Source organism: Micropterus salmoides, unplaced genomic scaffold (assembly GCF_014851395.1).
Source record: "Micropterus salmoides isolate LMB-PRFRI ecotype aquatic unplaced genomic scaffold, ASM1485139v1 Ms_hic_scaffold_18, whole genome shotgun sequence".
NCBI classification, from domain to species: Eukaryota; Metazoa; Chordata; class Actinopteri; order Centrarchiformes; family Centrarchidae; genus Micropterus; species Micropterus salmoides.
In genome coordinates, this window is record NW_024040928.1 from 10,190,388 (window position 1) to 10,206,766 (window position 16,379).

A 16,379-nucleotide genomic window follows, 5' to 3' on the forward strand; every position below is an offset into this window, starting at 1 on the left:
TTTTGAATAAAATTACATCTCATAGTTTATAATTTGGGGGTATTTACACCAAGCATGGAGAAAAATAAACTCTCACAAGATTTGACTGCAGAGGAATAGATGTAGGCCCATAATAAACTCCTGAAGTGTAATGTCCCGGATTTCTATTTAGCTACTCACTTTCTCCCAAGTTGGCAAGTGTGAGGAGAGAGATGTGTGGAAAACACAAAAAGTAAACATTTCAGTCTTGCTCCTTCTCACCTCTAAGACTCAATACTCAATGCTAGTCCTCTCCGTGAAATGTTGTCTGAACTGATTTTGGACAATCAAGAAACAGTAACCATTCATTTGGACATATATCCCTGTAAAATAAATACCAGACAGGACATTTTCTTTGGAATGACATTTATTACACAAGCAATGAGTCTCTAACTCGAAATGTACAAAAAGAGCCCTAAAACACATTAAATCAAACCCTTCCTTGACTTTAGGTTATTGATCTTTGATTGGTACAGCTGAAATGTCATTATTTACATTATGTTCCATGTCCTCAGAGGTTTTAAACTTTTAAGACATTAAAATGATTTTGGTAAATCCTCTGCAGGGATTTCAGCAACTTCCTGCATTGTAGAAAAAAAAAAAGACTGCCAGCAAGCTACACTACATTCAGCCTGCCTAATTCCACTAAAGGAATCCCTCGGTTAGAGCTATTGATCATTTTGTCCATCACTACTGTTGGCGCACTACTGAAACATTTTCATAAAATAATCCTTTTTTACAACCATTTTTTGGATCTTTAAAATGAAAGAAGGCAGACAAACGCACTGGAGGAAACAAAGCTGCCGACATTTATATGTAAAACTCAAAATCCAGTGTAACAAAATTACATTTTAATTACATTACTACTGTACAAGCAAAACCAGTCTTTACACTTTTCAATTAACTTCCTGTTTTGAAAACATAACATTGCGGCCACACGTGAATATGACAATGACAATAAAAGCTGATTGCAACCAACAAGGGAAGCTCTTAAAAAAAGATGGGCATGAGCAGCGTTGTGCTATTCTCAGCCAAAACGTCATTGGCCTTTTTTGATACTTAAGTAACATAATTTATCCCACTGGCAGTGGACCGGTATCGGAAATGCAAGATCTAATTTCAGAAGGCGTCCTTTAAAACATTTGTAAGATTTTCAGACTCAGTTATAGTGACATGTTAAGAAACAACAACATCAACAACAGTAATTCAAAGAATATAGCATCTGTCTGTGCATCTGGTTGAGGAAATGGTAACAATTCCAGACATTTAAAGTTTAGGCAAATATGCGAGTATGTTGTTTGTCAAAGAAATAGAGAAAAGCAAATGTTGCACTGGTAGGTCTTGACTCTGAAGGACATGTGACAGCTGTAAATACAGCTCAAACACACTGGCATTTGTTCTTGGCTAAAGTAAAAGGCCAAAATAGTGCCAACTGTCCTGTTCCTGTCCTGTCTGAGTGTCTTTAATAAGGCCTTCATTAAGGACACTTTAACTTGATGTCATTGTGACATGGCCTCAAAGCAGATAGCAGATTTACACACAACAGGAGTTTAACTTGGAGCCAAATTAAGTTTAAAACTCAACTTCATCTCTATAAATCATTTCCCCCCCAAGTACAAATTACTTATAACAGGGGAATCCCAGGCTCAGGAAAATTCAAACGTTACAAGCCGGCTGGTAAGGTCAGATGCAACCCAAGAAAACTGTTTTGTCATCTAATAAAGTGGAACTATGCAGATTGTTTTACATCACCATGAGCTGAGGAGCTCCTGCACCAAAATCCACCTAAATACCTCAACTCAAGTTTGATAAGGATTACATGCATTTAAAAAAAGATTTTGGGAGTGGTTTGTGGTAACTCAACTGGCTACAATAATCAAAGCAATGTTTAGAGAGGAGATATTCAACTCCCAAAACATTGTACATTGCATGTGGGTCTGTTTTGCTGACAGTGGAACTAGTGAACTACCGAAAAGAAACTGGGTGGAGTAAGTGAGGTGGCCTCAAACTTGTCAGCACAACCTTAAACTATCAGCCAGAGGGCTGAATGTCAGACAAAGCGTGGTCTTCCAGTAGGAGTATGAGCCCAAACACACATCAAATCTCTAACATCTGAAACATACTGATTAATTTACAGAGTTTATTGTTGAAACAGCGAGTCCTCTTCAGAGATAAAATGTCCACTGATTCTGACTGAGACACAGTCTGTGCATAAAAGCTGAAAGTTAATCAGTGCACTCCAGTCCCTTCAAATAAAGCTGAGATTTAAAATGAAACACCCACAATTTATTCAAAAAAGAACCCAAACTTCTGAGTTGATGTGACAAAGACTTTGGTGCATTTTGTTGCAGAATACATGACTCAAGCGCACATTAACTTTTCAAATTAAACCTGCAGTGTGGAACTTGTGTATCCCAATTCTGACAGGGAGGGTAAATACACCACACTGTCGACAGGAGTTGTTGCGGTCGCTAACCAATGACTGCTGGTTAGCATAAAACACATCACTACCGGTTCGCCAGTGTGAGATTGTCGCCACTTGTACCACATTTAAATGTCCCACACTCAAGCTTTAACTGTATTGATGTTCTACTCACATGGAATAAGACTGCAAAAGTAGGATATAAATGATTCCTTACTTCATATGTTCCATATGAACCATTTTAAGTCAACCCAAGCACAGAAAGTAAGTTTTCATCACATCAAATATTATTCTCTAGTTAAAGACAAAGTGTTCAATACTTAATGTAAATATTATGTGTGGCTGTACTGAGAGGAATTGTATGTTTTTTTCGTATAAGGAATAGTATTATACATTGGTATGTGTACTTATGATGCCTCACGACACACTTAAACCAAAAAGGTTTTGCAGTCTGCCTCAAATGAGCTACCATAGCTGCCATTAAAGTCTGCCCAGAAATTGATTTCAGAGCTACATACTTTAGTGCAAATGCAAGTTCTGTGGCATACACTGGGTGGATACTTAAGGCGATCATTTATAAACATCCAAAGAAATTAATAATAAAGCACAAAACTCCACAAGTGTTCCTAATTTGGATGTTGCAATTGTTGGGACTTTCTTTGTCAAATAAAAGTAAAAAAGTCTGGATTGACGAGGCCCAAAGCTGATGACTTTGTCAAGAAAACCGACTTGATGCTCGTCTTAGCGGACTTGAAAAGGTTCACACAACTGATATTTCATACAAACAAAAACAGAAAGGAACTTTAAACAGAAAAGGTCTGCACATAAGTTAGACAGTATTACCAGATTAAATTACACCCATGTATATAAAAAAAACAAATGACAGAAGTCACTGATAAATAAGGTTGAATACAGGAAGAACCCTTTACACTGGGATGTTACTGGGGGGAAGCATCTAACTGGCTGGCTTTATTTCAAGCCAGTTCGCGCTGTATTACAGCTGCCATCAACATGATGGGAATGCAAAACTTGAAACCATAAAGGGGGCATGCCAAATCTTTCCCATCAAGTTTTAAAATGCAGCAGGACTTAAAAAAACACTTCAGGCACTCGTTTGTCTATTTAAAAGATGCTGACTGGCAAGAGGCCCTGGACACATAAGCCTGTCATAATCACTGAGTTTGCGTTACAGTGATTGCTGCATAAAATAATTCTGATTACGTACACACTTGGACTGCACACGCCTCGTCATGCACTGTTAAAGTTCAAATATCCAGTCAGGGGTTTTAATCGAGCGTTCAGATGAGCCTGTATTGTTCATTCAGTAAAAAAAAAAAAAAAAGTTTATTTGTTCGTCCTAGATCCAAATCTCTCAGGGCTTCTGTGTCTTGATTTCCAATAAGCAAAAGCTTTCTGTGCAGCAGAGGCAGTTTCAGTACCTCACAGTGCAGTGAGGTGTGGTTCTGGCCTTGTTTGACCGTAAGTCCCTGACACACCGAGCCCACAGCTGGCAACCAGGCAGCACTTTAGGTGTGTGGCTAACGATCCTCCATAGCTTTTGCAGCGTGTTCTTCCCTGATGGCATTAGTTGGACCTTATCTGTGGCTGTTTGGATGATAGAGCTTGTTGAATCAGCAATAGAGGCAATTAGAGAGAGCTCTCTGACTGACTGAGCAAATTCAGTGAGGCTCTTTCTTGTTTTTCACCTCCATGTTTTCTTTTTGCACAAGCTAAAGACCACAGGCTGACAACATCAGGGTAGGGCAAAGCAAGGTGTACAATGTCCACTGAAACAAAGGAGATATGACGACCTTCTAAATTCATAATCTCAGCATACAATGGGACTATTTCCACAATTTCTGTGGAAGTGTAGTTTGCTTTGCTTTCCCCGATGTTTGCTGGATTATAAACACAGACTGCTGAGTAAATAATTTCTTCTCACACAGGTGCACAACGTATGTGCATGTTGGCAGTCAACTGGCCACCATCTACAGTCTTACGAGTTCACGTGCAAATTCTAACAACTGCACCAGTTCTTTGAGGTCGGGTTGGTGTGTCAGGGCCCTTAGGCAGCAGACAACCGCAATGTAAGCCACAGCCCACTGTTTGTGTATGAGAGAGTCTGGGGGGTGGGTGCATGTTGAGACATTATTTTCGGTCCATCTGTCTCTGCATGCTCCAACCCCCAACCCTGGCCTGCATTTCCTCCCATCTCAATCTAAAGGATTACTGTCTAGTACTAGTCTAATCGGCCTTTAAGCTGGTATGAGCAGCACTCTCCTCCTCTTTCTCACCGTCTTCCTCCTGAAGCCTGGCCTGCAGCTTGACACAGATGCTGGTGTCACCGCTGCCCAGCGCCTGAAGGAAGAGGTCCGTGTGTTCTTTTAGCCGGTCTAGGTCGTTCTGGATGCGGCGGTTCTGCCGGTGGAGCTCCTTGGTGCGGAGCGCGATGTCGAGCAGGCCAGATTTGCTCAGGATGTTGTAAGTGTTGCAAAAACGCTTCCGCTTTGTATCAGAGTCACCGTCACTGTGGTTACATTCCCCTGGGTTGTTCTCCTTGGTGGCTGGCCGGGGAACGAGTGTCTGTTTTTTAGAGCCAGTGATGTGAGTCAAAGACACGGAGGAGGTAAACTCTGCCTGGCTGACAGCTGATGAAGGCCTCTCCCTGGTAGGACTACTGCCAGCACTGGTTTCTGTTGTGTGCCGAGAAAGTCGGCTCTGGAGAAGAGGAGACACGGTGCTCGGAGTAGCAGGAAGACTGGGAGTTGCTGAGCCAGAGTTACTAGCACCATCACACAGACTTCTCTGCTGCTGCTTCTCTCTGTGTCCCTGGCGGTGGGAGGCCAAGCTGCTACCTCTCTCAGAACCCGAAGAGGAGGAGGAGAAGGAGTAAGAAGAAGAGGAGGAGGAGGAGGAGGAGGAAGCAGTTCCTCTCCCTGAGGAACAGGAGCTGTCTCCAGGATGGGGAGCAATCTTGGGGTAAGATTTCAGAATTGGAAGATACTTTTTAGGGCGTCGGTGTCTAGAGGAGGCCTCTTTGGGGGCCGGGGAAGCTTGACGAGAGACCACAGGCTGGAGAAAGACCACCTGAGGTTGCTGGACCACAGGCTGAACCACCTCCACCGTGGGACTAAACCCCCAGGGCTTCAGAGCAGAAGGATTTTCTCCAGGCTGCAAAGGCAACAAAGTCAAAATTGAGAGCTTTAAAAAGCAGGTCCATCACAAGCACTTCTATTTCACATGTTTGTTTACAATGAGACAACGAAAAGGAATTTAAAATGTAGGAATTCGCAACACTCTTGACATGAGTGAGAAAACCATGAGCAAAATGTACCAATTAACCATTTAGTCTATGAAATGGTCAATTCTGACAAACACCCATCACAACAAATTTACACAAAGCAGAGACTCCGGCTAAATGTGAAAACCCACAAACTATAAACTTTATAATGATATAAACCACACATTTGGTATTTCTTAGGAAATTGGCTTATGATGCAAGTCTACTGACCACACATTCAACCTGCGTCGTACCCATTCATGAGACAGCTGTCACCGGTCAACCTCTGGTTGTCACCATTAGGGAGACTTCAGCCTGCAGTGTAATTCTATACATTTCACCGATTTACATTACGTAATTACCAAAGTTTCCCTTTTACTTTTCTCAGAATCTCTCACTCTAGCTTGCACTCACATGCATGCTTTCTATTTCTCTCTTTTTGTCTCTAAAGGTACTAAAATGACTTTTGTACGCCTATATCACTAAATGCATTTCCATCCCTAACAGACATGCCTGGTCACCCATGTTCAACCCATCTGGAGGGTCCGATAACCATGCCGACTTGCAGTCCATTCATTCAGACAAACTGCAGATGCAGGTTAGACCCCTATTATCAGCAACAAGTCTATTTAAACAAAAGCCTGAAATTTATAATTATATTTTAATAGCACGAGCACTTTGACATTGTACTGACATGGTGTGATGGAAATAAACCATTTCAAATAATCAATGAAAATAAAGAGGTGTTATAGTCTAAAGTGATACCACTGAGTTTAGCATATTAAAAGGTTCAATAAAAAGTCTCTGCTCATCAAACTATTTGAGGCCAAAATCTTTTTTTTTTGCCATTAATTCTCCTTTACATCTCTGCTGTTGGTCAGCAAGTACTCATATGTGAATGGTCAATCCTTTTTGGGGACACATTTCAGGCAGCTGTGACTGGACTGGAAGTTAAACACAGGTGCAATAAAACTGGACCACAACTTTCCTGTTGAGACCTACTTATATTACTGCCAAAAGTTGAAAGGTTTAGGGCTCAACTTGAGTGGAAGCAGAGAACGGGTTCATCCACACAGATGTGTGTATGTATTTGTGTGTGTTATGAGGTTTAAGTTACAGTGTTATGGTTTTGCAGTGTACCTGTTTGAGGAGGACGTTGTTCATGATGATCATGGGAGAGAGGCTGGAGTAGGAGCCTCCCACCACAGCCAGCTGAGAGGCCTGGGGCCCCGAGCCAGTTGTATGCTGCCCCTGTGGTACAACAGGACGGGGTGAATCCTCAGAGTCTGTGGTGTCCATTATGCTCATGTGCTCAGAGCCTCCATCTATAGACCAGGCAGAAGAGTAATTGGGGTTCAATTAAGTGATACCTTATAATCTAAGCACATAAAATTGAAGAAGAGCAAGGAAGTCGAACCTGAGAATCCAGAGTCTCTCTCTGAATCACCCCGGGAGCCTCCAGACTTCATGATGCGTGGTCTGTTTGCTGCCCTTGAGTGGCTCTCTGCCTTTCTCTTGGTGCTCATCTCCTTTCCTGCTGCACTGACAATGTCCTTGGCTCGAAAGGCTCTCACGGCAACTACATCAGCATATGGAAAGGCTGGGAATCAAACAACACTCAGGAGACCCTTTTTCAAGCCAATGACAGACTAGAGTTGTGTACAAAAACACAAAAGGTGCTAGCTGACATGTTCAGTTAGAGCTGGACAGTATGTTTATCATGATTTGGGAGTGTGTGCAAGTTATTCTAATATTGTGTTTTTAAAAAAAACAAAAACAAAACAGTTCTTCCTGGTCTTAAATTCTGCATTAACATAACAGTTAACGTTAGAGTTTTTCTGGCTCTAACGTTACTGGACAGTCCAGGTGAGTGTAATGAACAACGAAAGCCTATAATATTAGCCATCTGTTTGGCCAACGTTTTCTTTCACCAACAGTACATCTATTAACCTCTCATAGTTTTGTACGATTAACGTAATTGGAAAAAAACGCCAAAAGCGGTCAACAAAATACTGTCAAAGTAACGTCACCGATGTAACTTAGTACCGGTTAATATAAAGATAACGTTGCTACATTTAGTTATTATGGGGCTAACGTTAACCTAATTAAAGTCTTAACTTAAATAACGTTACCGTAAACGCTACATTTGCATGACATCTGAAAAGGGAGTTCATTCAGTAACGTTATAACGTTTGATATTTGACGGCCTAACTAACGTTAGCTAAAAGAAACACTTCAGAAACGCAACACTTGAAGTTAACGTTAGCACTTTGGTTAGCTAACTTACGTTACGTGCCAACGCAACACAAAGCTAACCTTAGCGCGTTCACTGACTCACTGTTGTAGTAACGTTAGTAAGTACAAAAACACCACAAACGTTAGAGAAACACAAAAGAATACGCATAACGTTACTTTGTCCTTGGCGCTGTTCCAACGACCCTTTCTTCAAATCTGAGGGGTGCGAGCCTGGGTCGAGGTGCCTGTTGTGTCTCGGCGACTTATTTCTTCCTTATTTTTGTCGGTGTGTCCGATGCTGCTGCAGCCCAGCCAGAACTCGCTGTACCACATTACAATACACGAGACTGCCCGCCCCTCCCCTGTACATGTCACATGCGGAGCAAGGTGGCAACAGCCGTTAACCGTTGCAGTTTCATTGTCTGCAATCGTCAACACGGAAAGTAGGTGGCCCGTATGCTTACGCCCATCTACAGACAATCGTTCCTGGACGGGCACAGGGCAGGATATACTCATACTTTACAACCAATCATCCATATTTGGAAGTGGCCTTGTCTGGAGTTTGGGATACGTCACAGTCTGTGGGCTGCTACGCCCGCCCACGGATCCATTTCCTGGCTTCTGATTGGCCGGCGCAGCCAGCAGCTGAAAAACGTGACCCCTGCCAAATGTGTGGCAAGTTAAGGACATTGTGTTCGTGGGTGTACAGTGCAGACATCGCAGTTGTACTGTCGGTGAATCCAGTGACGCGAGGGTTTGAGCGTAATGTTCTAGTGTATTACATAATAGCCTGGTAGGCCGACAGCTAACCTAAGCAGGGCAAGTTTTCTTTCTGCCGCATGTTTGAAGAAGTAAATAAAACACTGCCCCCGGAACAAAACGTCCTCACGTGCAGGAATGCTGCTCTGAACTGCAGTACTGCAGTAACAAAAATGGAGTAATTGGTTTCTGATGGAATAATGCATATGTGCCTATAGACGGACTTGTGTCTAAAAAACATAAGAGCAGCATAATAGGTCTTCCTCATGCTGCAGGAGAATGTTTTCACCAAGTAGAAATAGTTGTCCAAAAAACCCTAAGAAGATTACAGTACCTGATGCCACTCAATTGAAATCCATTAAACAAAACTGGTCCTGACACCTACCATATTAGGAAGCTTTTTTCCCATCCTAATGGTCTACCAATGCAAACTCAATAAAACAGAGGTTCCTTGTATTTGGAGTGGATTTTATTTAATCAACTTATCATGTCTCATAATTAGGCAGAGGAAATTACACCTTACCGAAATTCACATAGGCTACATGATTTCTTTTTTTCAGTATCTGTAGCCGTGCAACAGTAGGCCTACAGAATTTGTGTCACAGCAATTATAAACAGGAGTCAATATGCAAAAAGTGAATGAACAAGAAGTCGTGGAGAAGGTCCCTGGCCTCTCTGTTAATGTTGCCATTGATCTGACAGAGAATCATGAACACTTAAAGGTGGATGAAGGCATTAATCCTTTCCCCTGGCAACTGATAAGCTTGCAGCATTCCACCTGTTATCTCCTGCTGCCTATCCTTAATACATTGGATCCTATGTCTATTTTTAAAACCTCACACAAAAGCATCTAGATTTTAAAATTCTAAATTGTCATGTTAGTTCATTTAAAAGCAGTTAGAGTGGAGAGGAGTCTGCAGATGTGGTTGTTTGCTGTGATAATTAATCAAACAACTAAAGAATGCCTCGGGCAAGATAGAAAGTCTGATGGATGCACAGATTAGGAAAGATATATGCAGACAGAGGATGAATAGTCACATATGATCAGTTCACAGATATGCAGTTGTTTGTCACTCCAAAGTCACTCATCCGATTAAATTTTGGACAGATGTGGGAATCAGTGAAGGTTTATCTTGTTTTGAGGGAACTGGCACCTGAAAAGACAAAAATAAACGATTAAAGAAATTCTAATTGAGACTAGGGTTTGTCTATGAAATACATCTGTGTGAATGTTATCTGCATTTTGAGTGAGATAAATTGCTCTTTTCACTGACAGATGAGTTTCCTAAATTTGAAAAAACGTGCTCTGAAGGTTATGGGACCCACTAATGTGTTACTATGCAATCTCAGCACTACAAATCACCACTCAAATGATCATTATGACACTTATATGGAGGGATTAGAGGGTTGTAGATCTCTTAAGACAGAGCCTCTGTGTGTAGTGACATTTCGCAATGCAGAGTGAAAAGGCAAAATGACCTTCTGAACAACCCAAGTAAAATCCAAACCATTCACTTCGAACGTCATACATCATACAATTTAGACCCTCTGTATCTGCTGGAAGTAATTAAAATCCTTGCAAATGTGTGGTCACTAGACCACTAAAGATGGGGTGGAGGGGTCATGAGAATGGGCCTCTGGCACTGTTTCTATGTTTTACAAAAGAATAGGAGCCAAGACAAGTCATGGTGCAGCATTAGCATTGTGCTTGACTACACAACAATAAGGCTACACAGGTTCCTACAGCATAAACAAAATGCTATACTTGATGTGGGAATCTACAGACCACCACCAAACCCAGTCCAATGTCCGGCTTTTAGTGTGGCCGATTCAAAGGATGGACTCGTTTTAAGAAGGGATCTTCAGAGACAGAGATACCGTGACTTTCTGTCCCTAGTGTGGATCAACCTCCTAAAGCTCTGGATGCTACAACTCCTTTATCAGCTTGACAGTGTCAGCCTCATTAATGACCACACCTCCCTGTTCCCAGTTTTGTCATACAGGCTTTCCACCGTAACGCTGTAGTCTCCAAGCCAAGGTCATCACTTTGTGTTGAAAAGGGGTGGGGACGTGATGATACAAGTGTGTCATGAGACTTGATGATGGTCAAGAACAAGATGAAAAGATTTTAACACTATTTTGAAGAAATCTGAAATGCTGAAACATATGAGTGGGGGGTCTGGAGGTCCTCCCCGAGAGGACTAATAAACTGATCTTCACATTTGCAATCTGTGAAGTGGCCCTTTTTACAGAAGCACTTTGTAACATTTTACAAACCTGTCTCCAGCTTTAAACTTTAAAACCTCATAATGTAGTATTTTCAATGCCCATTATTATTACTATTTTGGGCACTTCATTCTTTATGGTAACGCCTTAATTTGGTTACTAATTCAAAATTGGTTATACAACAATTTCCCTTGTCAAGAAAAAGAGAAACAAAGAGGGGAAGAGGCACAGAGAGATTGCCTGGGACAAACACTGCCCTGACCTGTATGAGAAGAGAGTGAAGCCCACAGATAAACATAACAGTAAACTCACTGCACATAAAACTCTTGGATCGGACTATAAAATGATACGTGTGACATTGCCCTGGGAAACCTTTACACTGGCCACCCTCGGTTGGAACTATCAGCGGCCTTGGCTTATCGTGCTACAAAGACCGCAGACAGTATGTTGTGATATTGTTTAATCTCATCTGTCCTTGGTAGTCTGACAGTGTGACGGAACAGTGATTAAAAGTAGTCATAAATGTCCAAACATCATGAAACAGTGTGAGTGTGCACCATGGGGGGGGGGGGGGGGGGCGCAATCCATCTCTTACTTGCCACAGCCGTTTGCTGTCTTCTTCTGTTTCCTCCTCTGAGGTCTGTCCTTGATAGACTCAGCGCTGCTGTGGAGCGAGAGCAAAGTGCAATAAAGATATTGATGTCTTCAACCCTGATAGATAAATGGTTCTTCTACTGACCTTTTATTATTTAGACGTTTCTGACGGAGTCTAAAACAGGGGGGAAACACAAACAACTGTTAACTGTGCTATAAAAATCTCAATTTGCAACTGGTGTTTACTAGAAACACTTGGTAATTTACCTGCATTCACATGTGTGATGCTCCACAAATGTGAGTTCCACTTCGTGCATAGATATCATGGGACGAATCCTCTTCACCTGAGAAACAAAGGAAAGGGAAAACTAAAACTGCATATTGGACCATATATTTAACATAAACAGGAAGTGCATTTTTAACACTTCCCTTTAGGTATTTCTGATGAATCATTTCTGATTAGAGATCTTGCTGCACCTGCAGAGTGATGTTGCGTTCAAGGGTAGGCTGGCACACTAAGTTCTCATCCGCACAGCAACCAGAGCATCGCCAAAGTGGGACACAAGCAGGTATGTAGATGTACTCCACTTCTCCAGGGTACTCCTGCTCCACATCCACCAGCTGCTCAATGGGCCGACACATGCTCTTTGCCCACACCTCCAGGAATGGCATTACTGCAAAACCAGTTGAATATTTAGTCTTTAAATCATTTACAAGAGGAGACTATGCCTTTTCGGCAGGAGATGATCAAGAGCACAACCCTTACCTCCTGAGTGGCCCTCTTCTGGAGGGTGTGAAATCTGCAAAATACACAAAAAGATAAGTAACAATTGCCATCCCTTTAATTTCATTTGATTTCAAAACATTAACATTAATGCCAAACATGGATTTAATGATAAAGAACCTGCAGAAAATTAGGAAAGGACACAAAGAAATGGTCACAAAAGTAGTGGGTTCATTGAGCAGTTGCATATCGCCCTCTTGTGGCAGAGAAGAAGTAGTGCACACACAATGATCCAGTAAAAACAATGATGCAGCATGGTTTCAGCGGTTTACCACTGTGCTGCTGTTTGCAAATCAGCAAAAACACAAAGCAGTAAAATGAGCCAGCCAACAACAAAAATGCACATGATTTCTCAATTTGTTGTAATACTGTTAGATTTATTATGACAAGCAGCAAAGAATGCAAAGAAAAACAGCAAAGAATAACTGCTGCCTTTACTCATGGGAGTTTTGACACACAGTAAACACAGCTAAAACAAAGGCTGTTCTGAAAGGTATCATGACACAGCATGAATTCTGTTAAGTTCTCACAACCCAGCCTCCACACTCACGACGGCAACGTTCCCGATCTTTGAATGGCATATTGAGCAGAAACAAAATTGCAAAGTTGATCTTGGCTCGCTTCTTCTTTTGAATATCAACAATCTTTCTCTGACTCTCTCTCTCCTGCTTCTCTCTCACTCTGTGAGCATTGATGGGAACATTGTCTTCTAAATGTCACACGCAGGGAATGCTTCATAGGACCACCACAGGCTTTATTGTGGGATTTGTATTCGCTCTAAGTGAATTTGTACTTGTGCCAGATGCAACACAAAGCAATTTTTCCCTCTCTAATTTTGTAACTTACACAAATCTTCCAAGCAAATGTGCAATGCTTATTATCATATGATAAAATAAAATAAAATGACATGAGATAAAGGTTGTTCTTGGCAGTCTTCTTATCTTTGGTTTCATATGTTTTTTCTCTCTCCCACTTTTCCCCAGCATACCTCCAATCTCTCCCAATAAAATTGTTGGGTTTATTGTTTTCTGATCTGAAATCTCATCTGGGCTGATGAGAGTCTAGTAAATCAAAGTATTTGTTGGGGTCCAGATTGGATCTTTTCTTGAAATTTGGGGACAGTTGCAAACCTATTTATCAGACACATTTTGGAAACTATATAGAACAACTAATTTAGAAATAAATATCAAAATTTCCCCAGGTATCAATGTTGTGATCATTTTGAATTTTTAAAAAGGGTACCAACATTTTTAGATGCGTTTGTCCTGATTCTGGAGGCTAAATCCACATTTTCCTCGTATTAATTAGTGCTCATGTACAGTAACCACAGCCAGCTGCACATGAAAAGAAGCAATTCCAGCTCCATTCTTTTTTTAATGTGCAGGGGTCAGACTTACAAGATCTTATCACATGAACGTGCAGGTTGTCACACTCTCTAAAAGCTCTATAATGATTTTATCACTGACTGAACCATTCATGCTATATTTCAAACCATGGATCAGTTTGTTTTTTACATGAATTTAATTCTAACCAGTTGCATTTGAACTGTCACACTGAAAGCTGATTCTATTCTTGACACTACTGTTGTACATGTTCTAAGAACTATGGGGATGGACTAAATGTACTCTGGATAGTATACATTTCACAATATCTCAGGGTGACTTAAATGCACACATTAAAACATTTTTATGTTATTCCACAGTCCATACGAGAACCCCTTTTGAATATATATTCCCATTTATAATCTCCCCACATAAACTACAATGCATATTCAGTGTGCAGTCGACTCCCCGCTGGCTGATACTGAATGTGTCTGTTTTGCCTGAGGGTGATGCTGTGCACAACCAGAAAGAGAAGTGGAGGATAATACACCCTCACCACGGGAGCAGGAACCTGGAGCTGCAGAATCTCCAAACCATAACTGCACTCTCATGTCAGGCAGCATTTCTCTAAATAAGTGATACACCTCTGGCTGAGTTCTGGTGCTCCGTTGAGTTTATCACAGTACTGCTCTCACGCACAGTAGGCCTGTATCTGCTCGCCTCTCTCTCTGAACCCCGATCAGTAACACACAGGAACTACAACTCTAGCTTGCTGGTTGAGTCAATATCTGTACACATGACGGTAAAACATGGCGATTCCCAAACCCCTAATTGCAGGTAGTATCTACAGTGTGGAAAAAAGGCTGCAGTGTGAAACACGTGTCCTCTCACAGTGAAAAAAGTCTGCCATTCAGATGTGATTCCTGTTGGCTTTTGTTTCACGTGAAGAGAACAAGAGAGTTGAGATGAACAGACAGCCTTCTCCTAAAAAAGAGAAATCTTAATCCTGTCTTCAACATGACTAAGAGTGCAACATATCACGGGATAAACTGAATTTCAGATAAATCGCCACTATGATAGATATTAGTCTTAATATAAATATTCCACTACAAATGGCACAGCCGTTCACAAAACACCGAAACAAGAAGAATTAAAAAACACAACGTGACTTGCTGTTGGCAACATTAGGCTGCAAAAAGGCGTGTTTTGAAATATGATGAATTACCTGCGCAGGTACCCGCTGCATCAGAAGAACCAATAAGAGATGCGAGATTCCGATGAAACTTTGCATAGCGCCAAAGATAAGTTACCTCCCCTCGTCTACAGTCGGTCAGTAAGAACTGAAAAACTCTAAATAGCAGCGTTGTGAAGCAGCCGGGGTTTTCATTGGCGCGTTGTTCAGCTGCGCGAGCTGGGATGAAGAGTATGTGCCAAACCCTTAACTATATATACAGCTGGTGATCAATAGGAAACGTGACACAATTAAATTCAAGAGAAAAGATGATGGAACTTTCCACATCTAGAGTCCTGGAATTCATATCATCACGTTTTATTTTTAGTTATTATTATTTTGTCTTATTTTATATCTCATATTTATAAACTATAAACTAAATTAGGCCTATTTATTTGTAATGGTAAAAATAGTCATGATTAATGCAAGCTAAAACAAACACTTTGAACATCTACACAGGTACATTTGCTGTCTATTGGTTTAATACTGAACTGTTTAGGACATGCTGTTATATCAATGTAGCTATGTAGTTTTATGCCCTGGATACTGATCACCTGCAATCTGTTACAGTGAACTAAGTCTGCATACTTTTTTACCCTCAAAGTCTCATTAGTGAAAAAAATGTTACTTTCAGTGAAAAGCCTATGTCTCCAATTGTATTGATTTTGAATTTTTCAGATAAAATCAAATAAGAATTACGTGTTTATTTATTGGTTAAGAATTCATTGTCACAGAGCTGAAAACATGACCGTACTCATGTAAAGTTGAGATTTTGGAGATACATGGTTTTCACAGGCCAATAGACATGAAATGAATGAAAATCAATGGCTGCCTGGAGCAGTAGGAAGAATTACCACAAAACATCCTAACTGTCATGCATCTGGTTCCTAATTTTGAGCAGTTTGGCTCCTCTGCCTTCTTTATGTAATCGTGCCCTCAGAGTGTTGCTTGATTAGTCTTGGCAGAAACGCAGCAGAGCTGAGGTTATCAACACAGATGCTGCAAGAATGAGCAGAAAGTCTCAGAGGTTTCCTCCTTCGTTCCTGTTTTTTTTGCATGTTTATGCACAATCATGTGTTTATTACAGATACCATATCTGGTATCGTCAGTATATATCTGGTATGATTGCTAAACAACTGCTGTATGAATGCAGCCTTCCTATTACACAATGCTTGGCTTCTTGTAGTTGTAGATGCTTTCATTTCTTGCTGATTCCTGATTATGTTCACGTCCCAAAATGACTTACAGGTGCAGTGATACCAGCCGTATCACGATTCTTGTTTGCTCATTCTGCAGGGCATGAATGACAAGCACCGAGGTGCCCCCATGTTTATTAGGAGGGCTCGGATGTGTTTTCACAGCCAGTGTGATTTACAGGGTAATGGGGCTGGAGTGTGCTGAAAAACAGCCTCTGAGGAGGAGATAACGGAGATGGATGATGCCTCTCGCTCCTTGCAGTCTGTGGTGTTGGACCAGCTGGGTGCTCGAGTAGGAAAAGTCGTGTCACC

At 41.3% G+C, this 16,379-nt stretch overlaps 2 protein-coding genes across 2 annotated transcripts; both read right to left on the minus strand.

Annotated features, from left to right (window-relative positions):
- Window positions 1-367: 367 nt before the first annotated feature.
- cipcb (CLOCK-interacting pacemaker b) lies at window positions 368-8,453 on the minus strand. The gene is made up of 4 exons (XM_038726144.1): window positions 8,133-8,453; window positions 7,138-7,299; window positions 6,861-7,045; window positions 368-5,611 (listed from the first exon to the last, which is right to left on the minus strand). Exons 2-4 carry the CDS (start codon window positions 7,244-7,246, stop codon window positions 4,685-4,687), a joined length of 1,221 nt encoding a protein of 406 aa, XP_038582072.1. The 5' UTR covers window positions 7,247-7,299; window positions 8,133-8,453; the 3' UTR covers window positions 368-4,684.
- Window positions 8,454-9,171: 718 nt separating this feature from the next.
- LOC119908452 (vascular endothelial growth factor A-like) lies at window positions 9,172-15,041 on the minus strand. The gene is made up of 7 exons (XM_038726146.1): window positions 14,866-15,041; window positions 12,301-12,334; window positions 12,012-12,208; window positions 11,802-11,878; window positions 11,680-11,709; window positions 11,536-11,604; window positions 9,172-9,868 (listed from the first exon to the last, which is right to left on the minus strand). Exons 1-7 carry the CDS (start codon window positions 14,929-14,931, stop codon window positions 9,832-9,834), a joined length of 510 nt encoding a protein of 169 aa, XP_038582074.1. The 5' UTR covers window positions 14,932-15,041; the 3' UTR covers window positions 9,172-9,831.
- Between the last annotated feature and the right edge of the window lie 1,338 nt (window positions 15,042-16,379).

Coding starts and splice junctions, on each gene's coding strand:
- cipcb (XM_038726144.1), bottom strand. CDS start 7,246: ATGAGCACCAAGAGAAAGGCAGAGAGCCACTCAAGGGCAGCAAACAGA. Junction 7,046..7,137: donor GAGAGACTCTGGATTCTCAG/GTTCGACTTCCT, acceptor CCTGGTCTATAG/ATGGAGGCTCTGAGCACATG. Junction 5,612..6,860: donor ACAACGTCCTCCTCAAACAG/GTACACTGCAAA, acceptor TTGCCTTTGCAG/CCTGGAGAAAATCCTTCTGC.
- LOC119908452 (XM_038726146.1), bottom strand. CDS start 14,931: ATGCAAAGTTTCATCGGAATCTCGCATCTCTTATTGGTTCTTCTGATG. Junction 12,209..12,300: donor AGAAGAGGGCCACTCAGGAG/GTAAGGGTTGTG, acceptor CTGGTTTTGCAG/TAATGCCATTCCTGGAGGTG. Junction 11,710..11,801: donor CATCACACATGTGAATGCAG/GTAAATTACCAA, acceptor CCCCTGTTTTAG/ACTCCGTCAGAAACGTCTAA.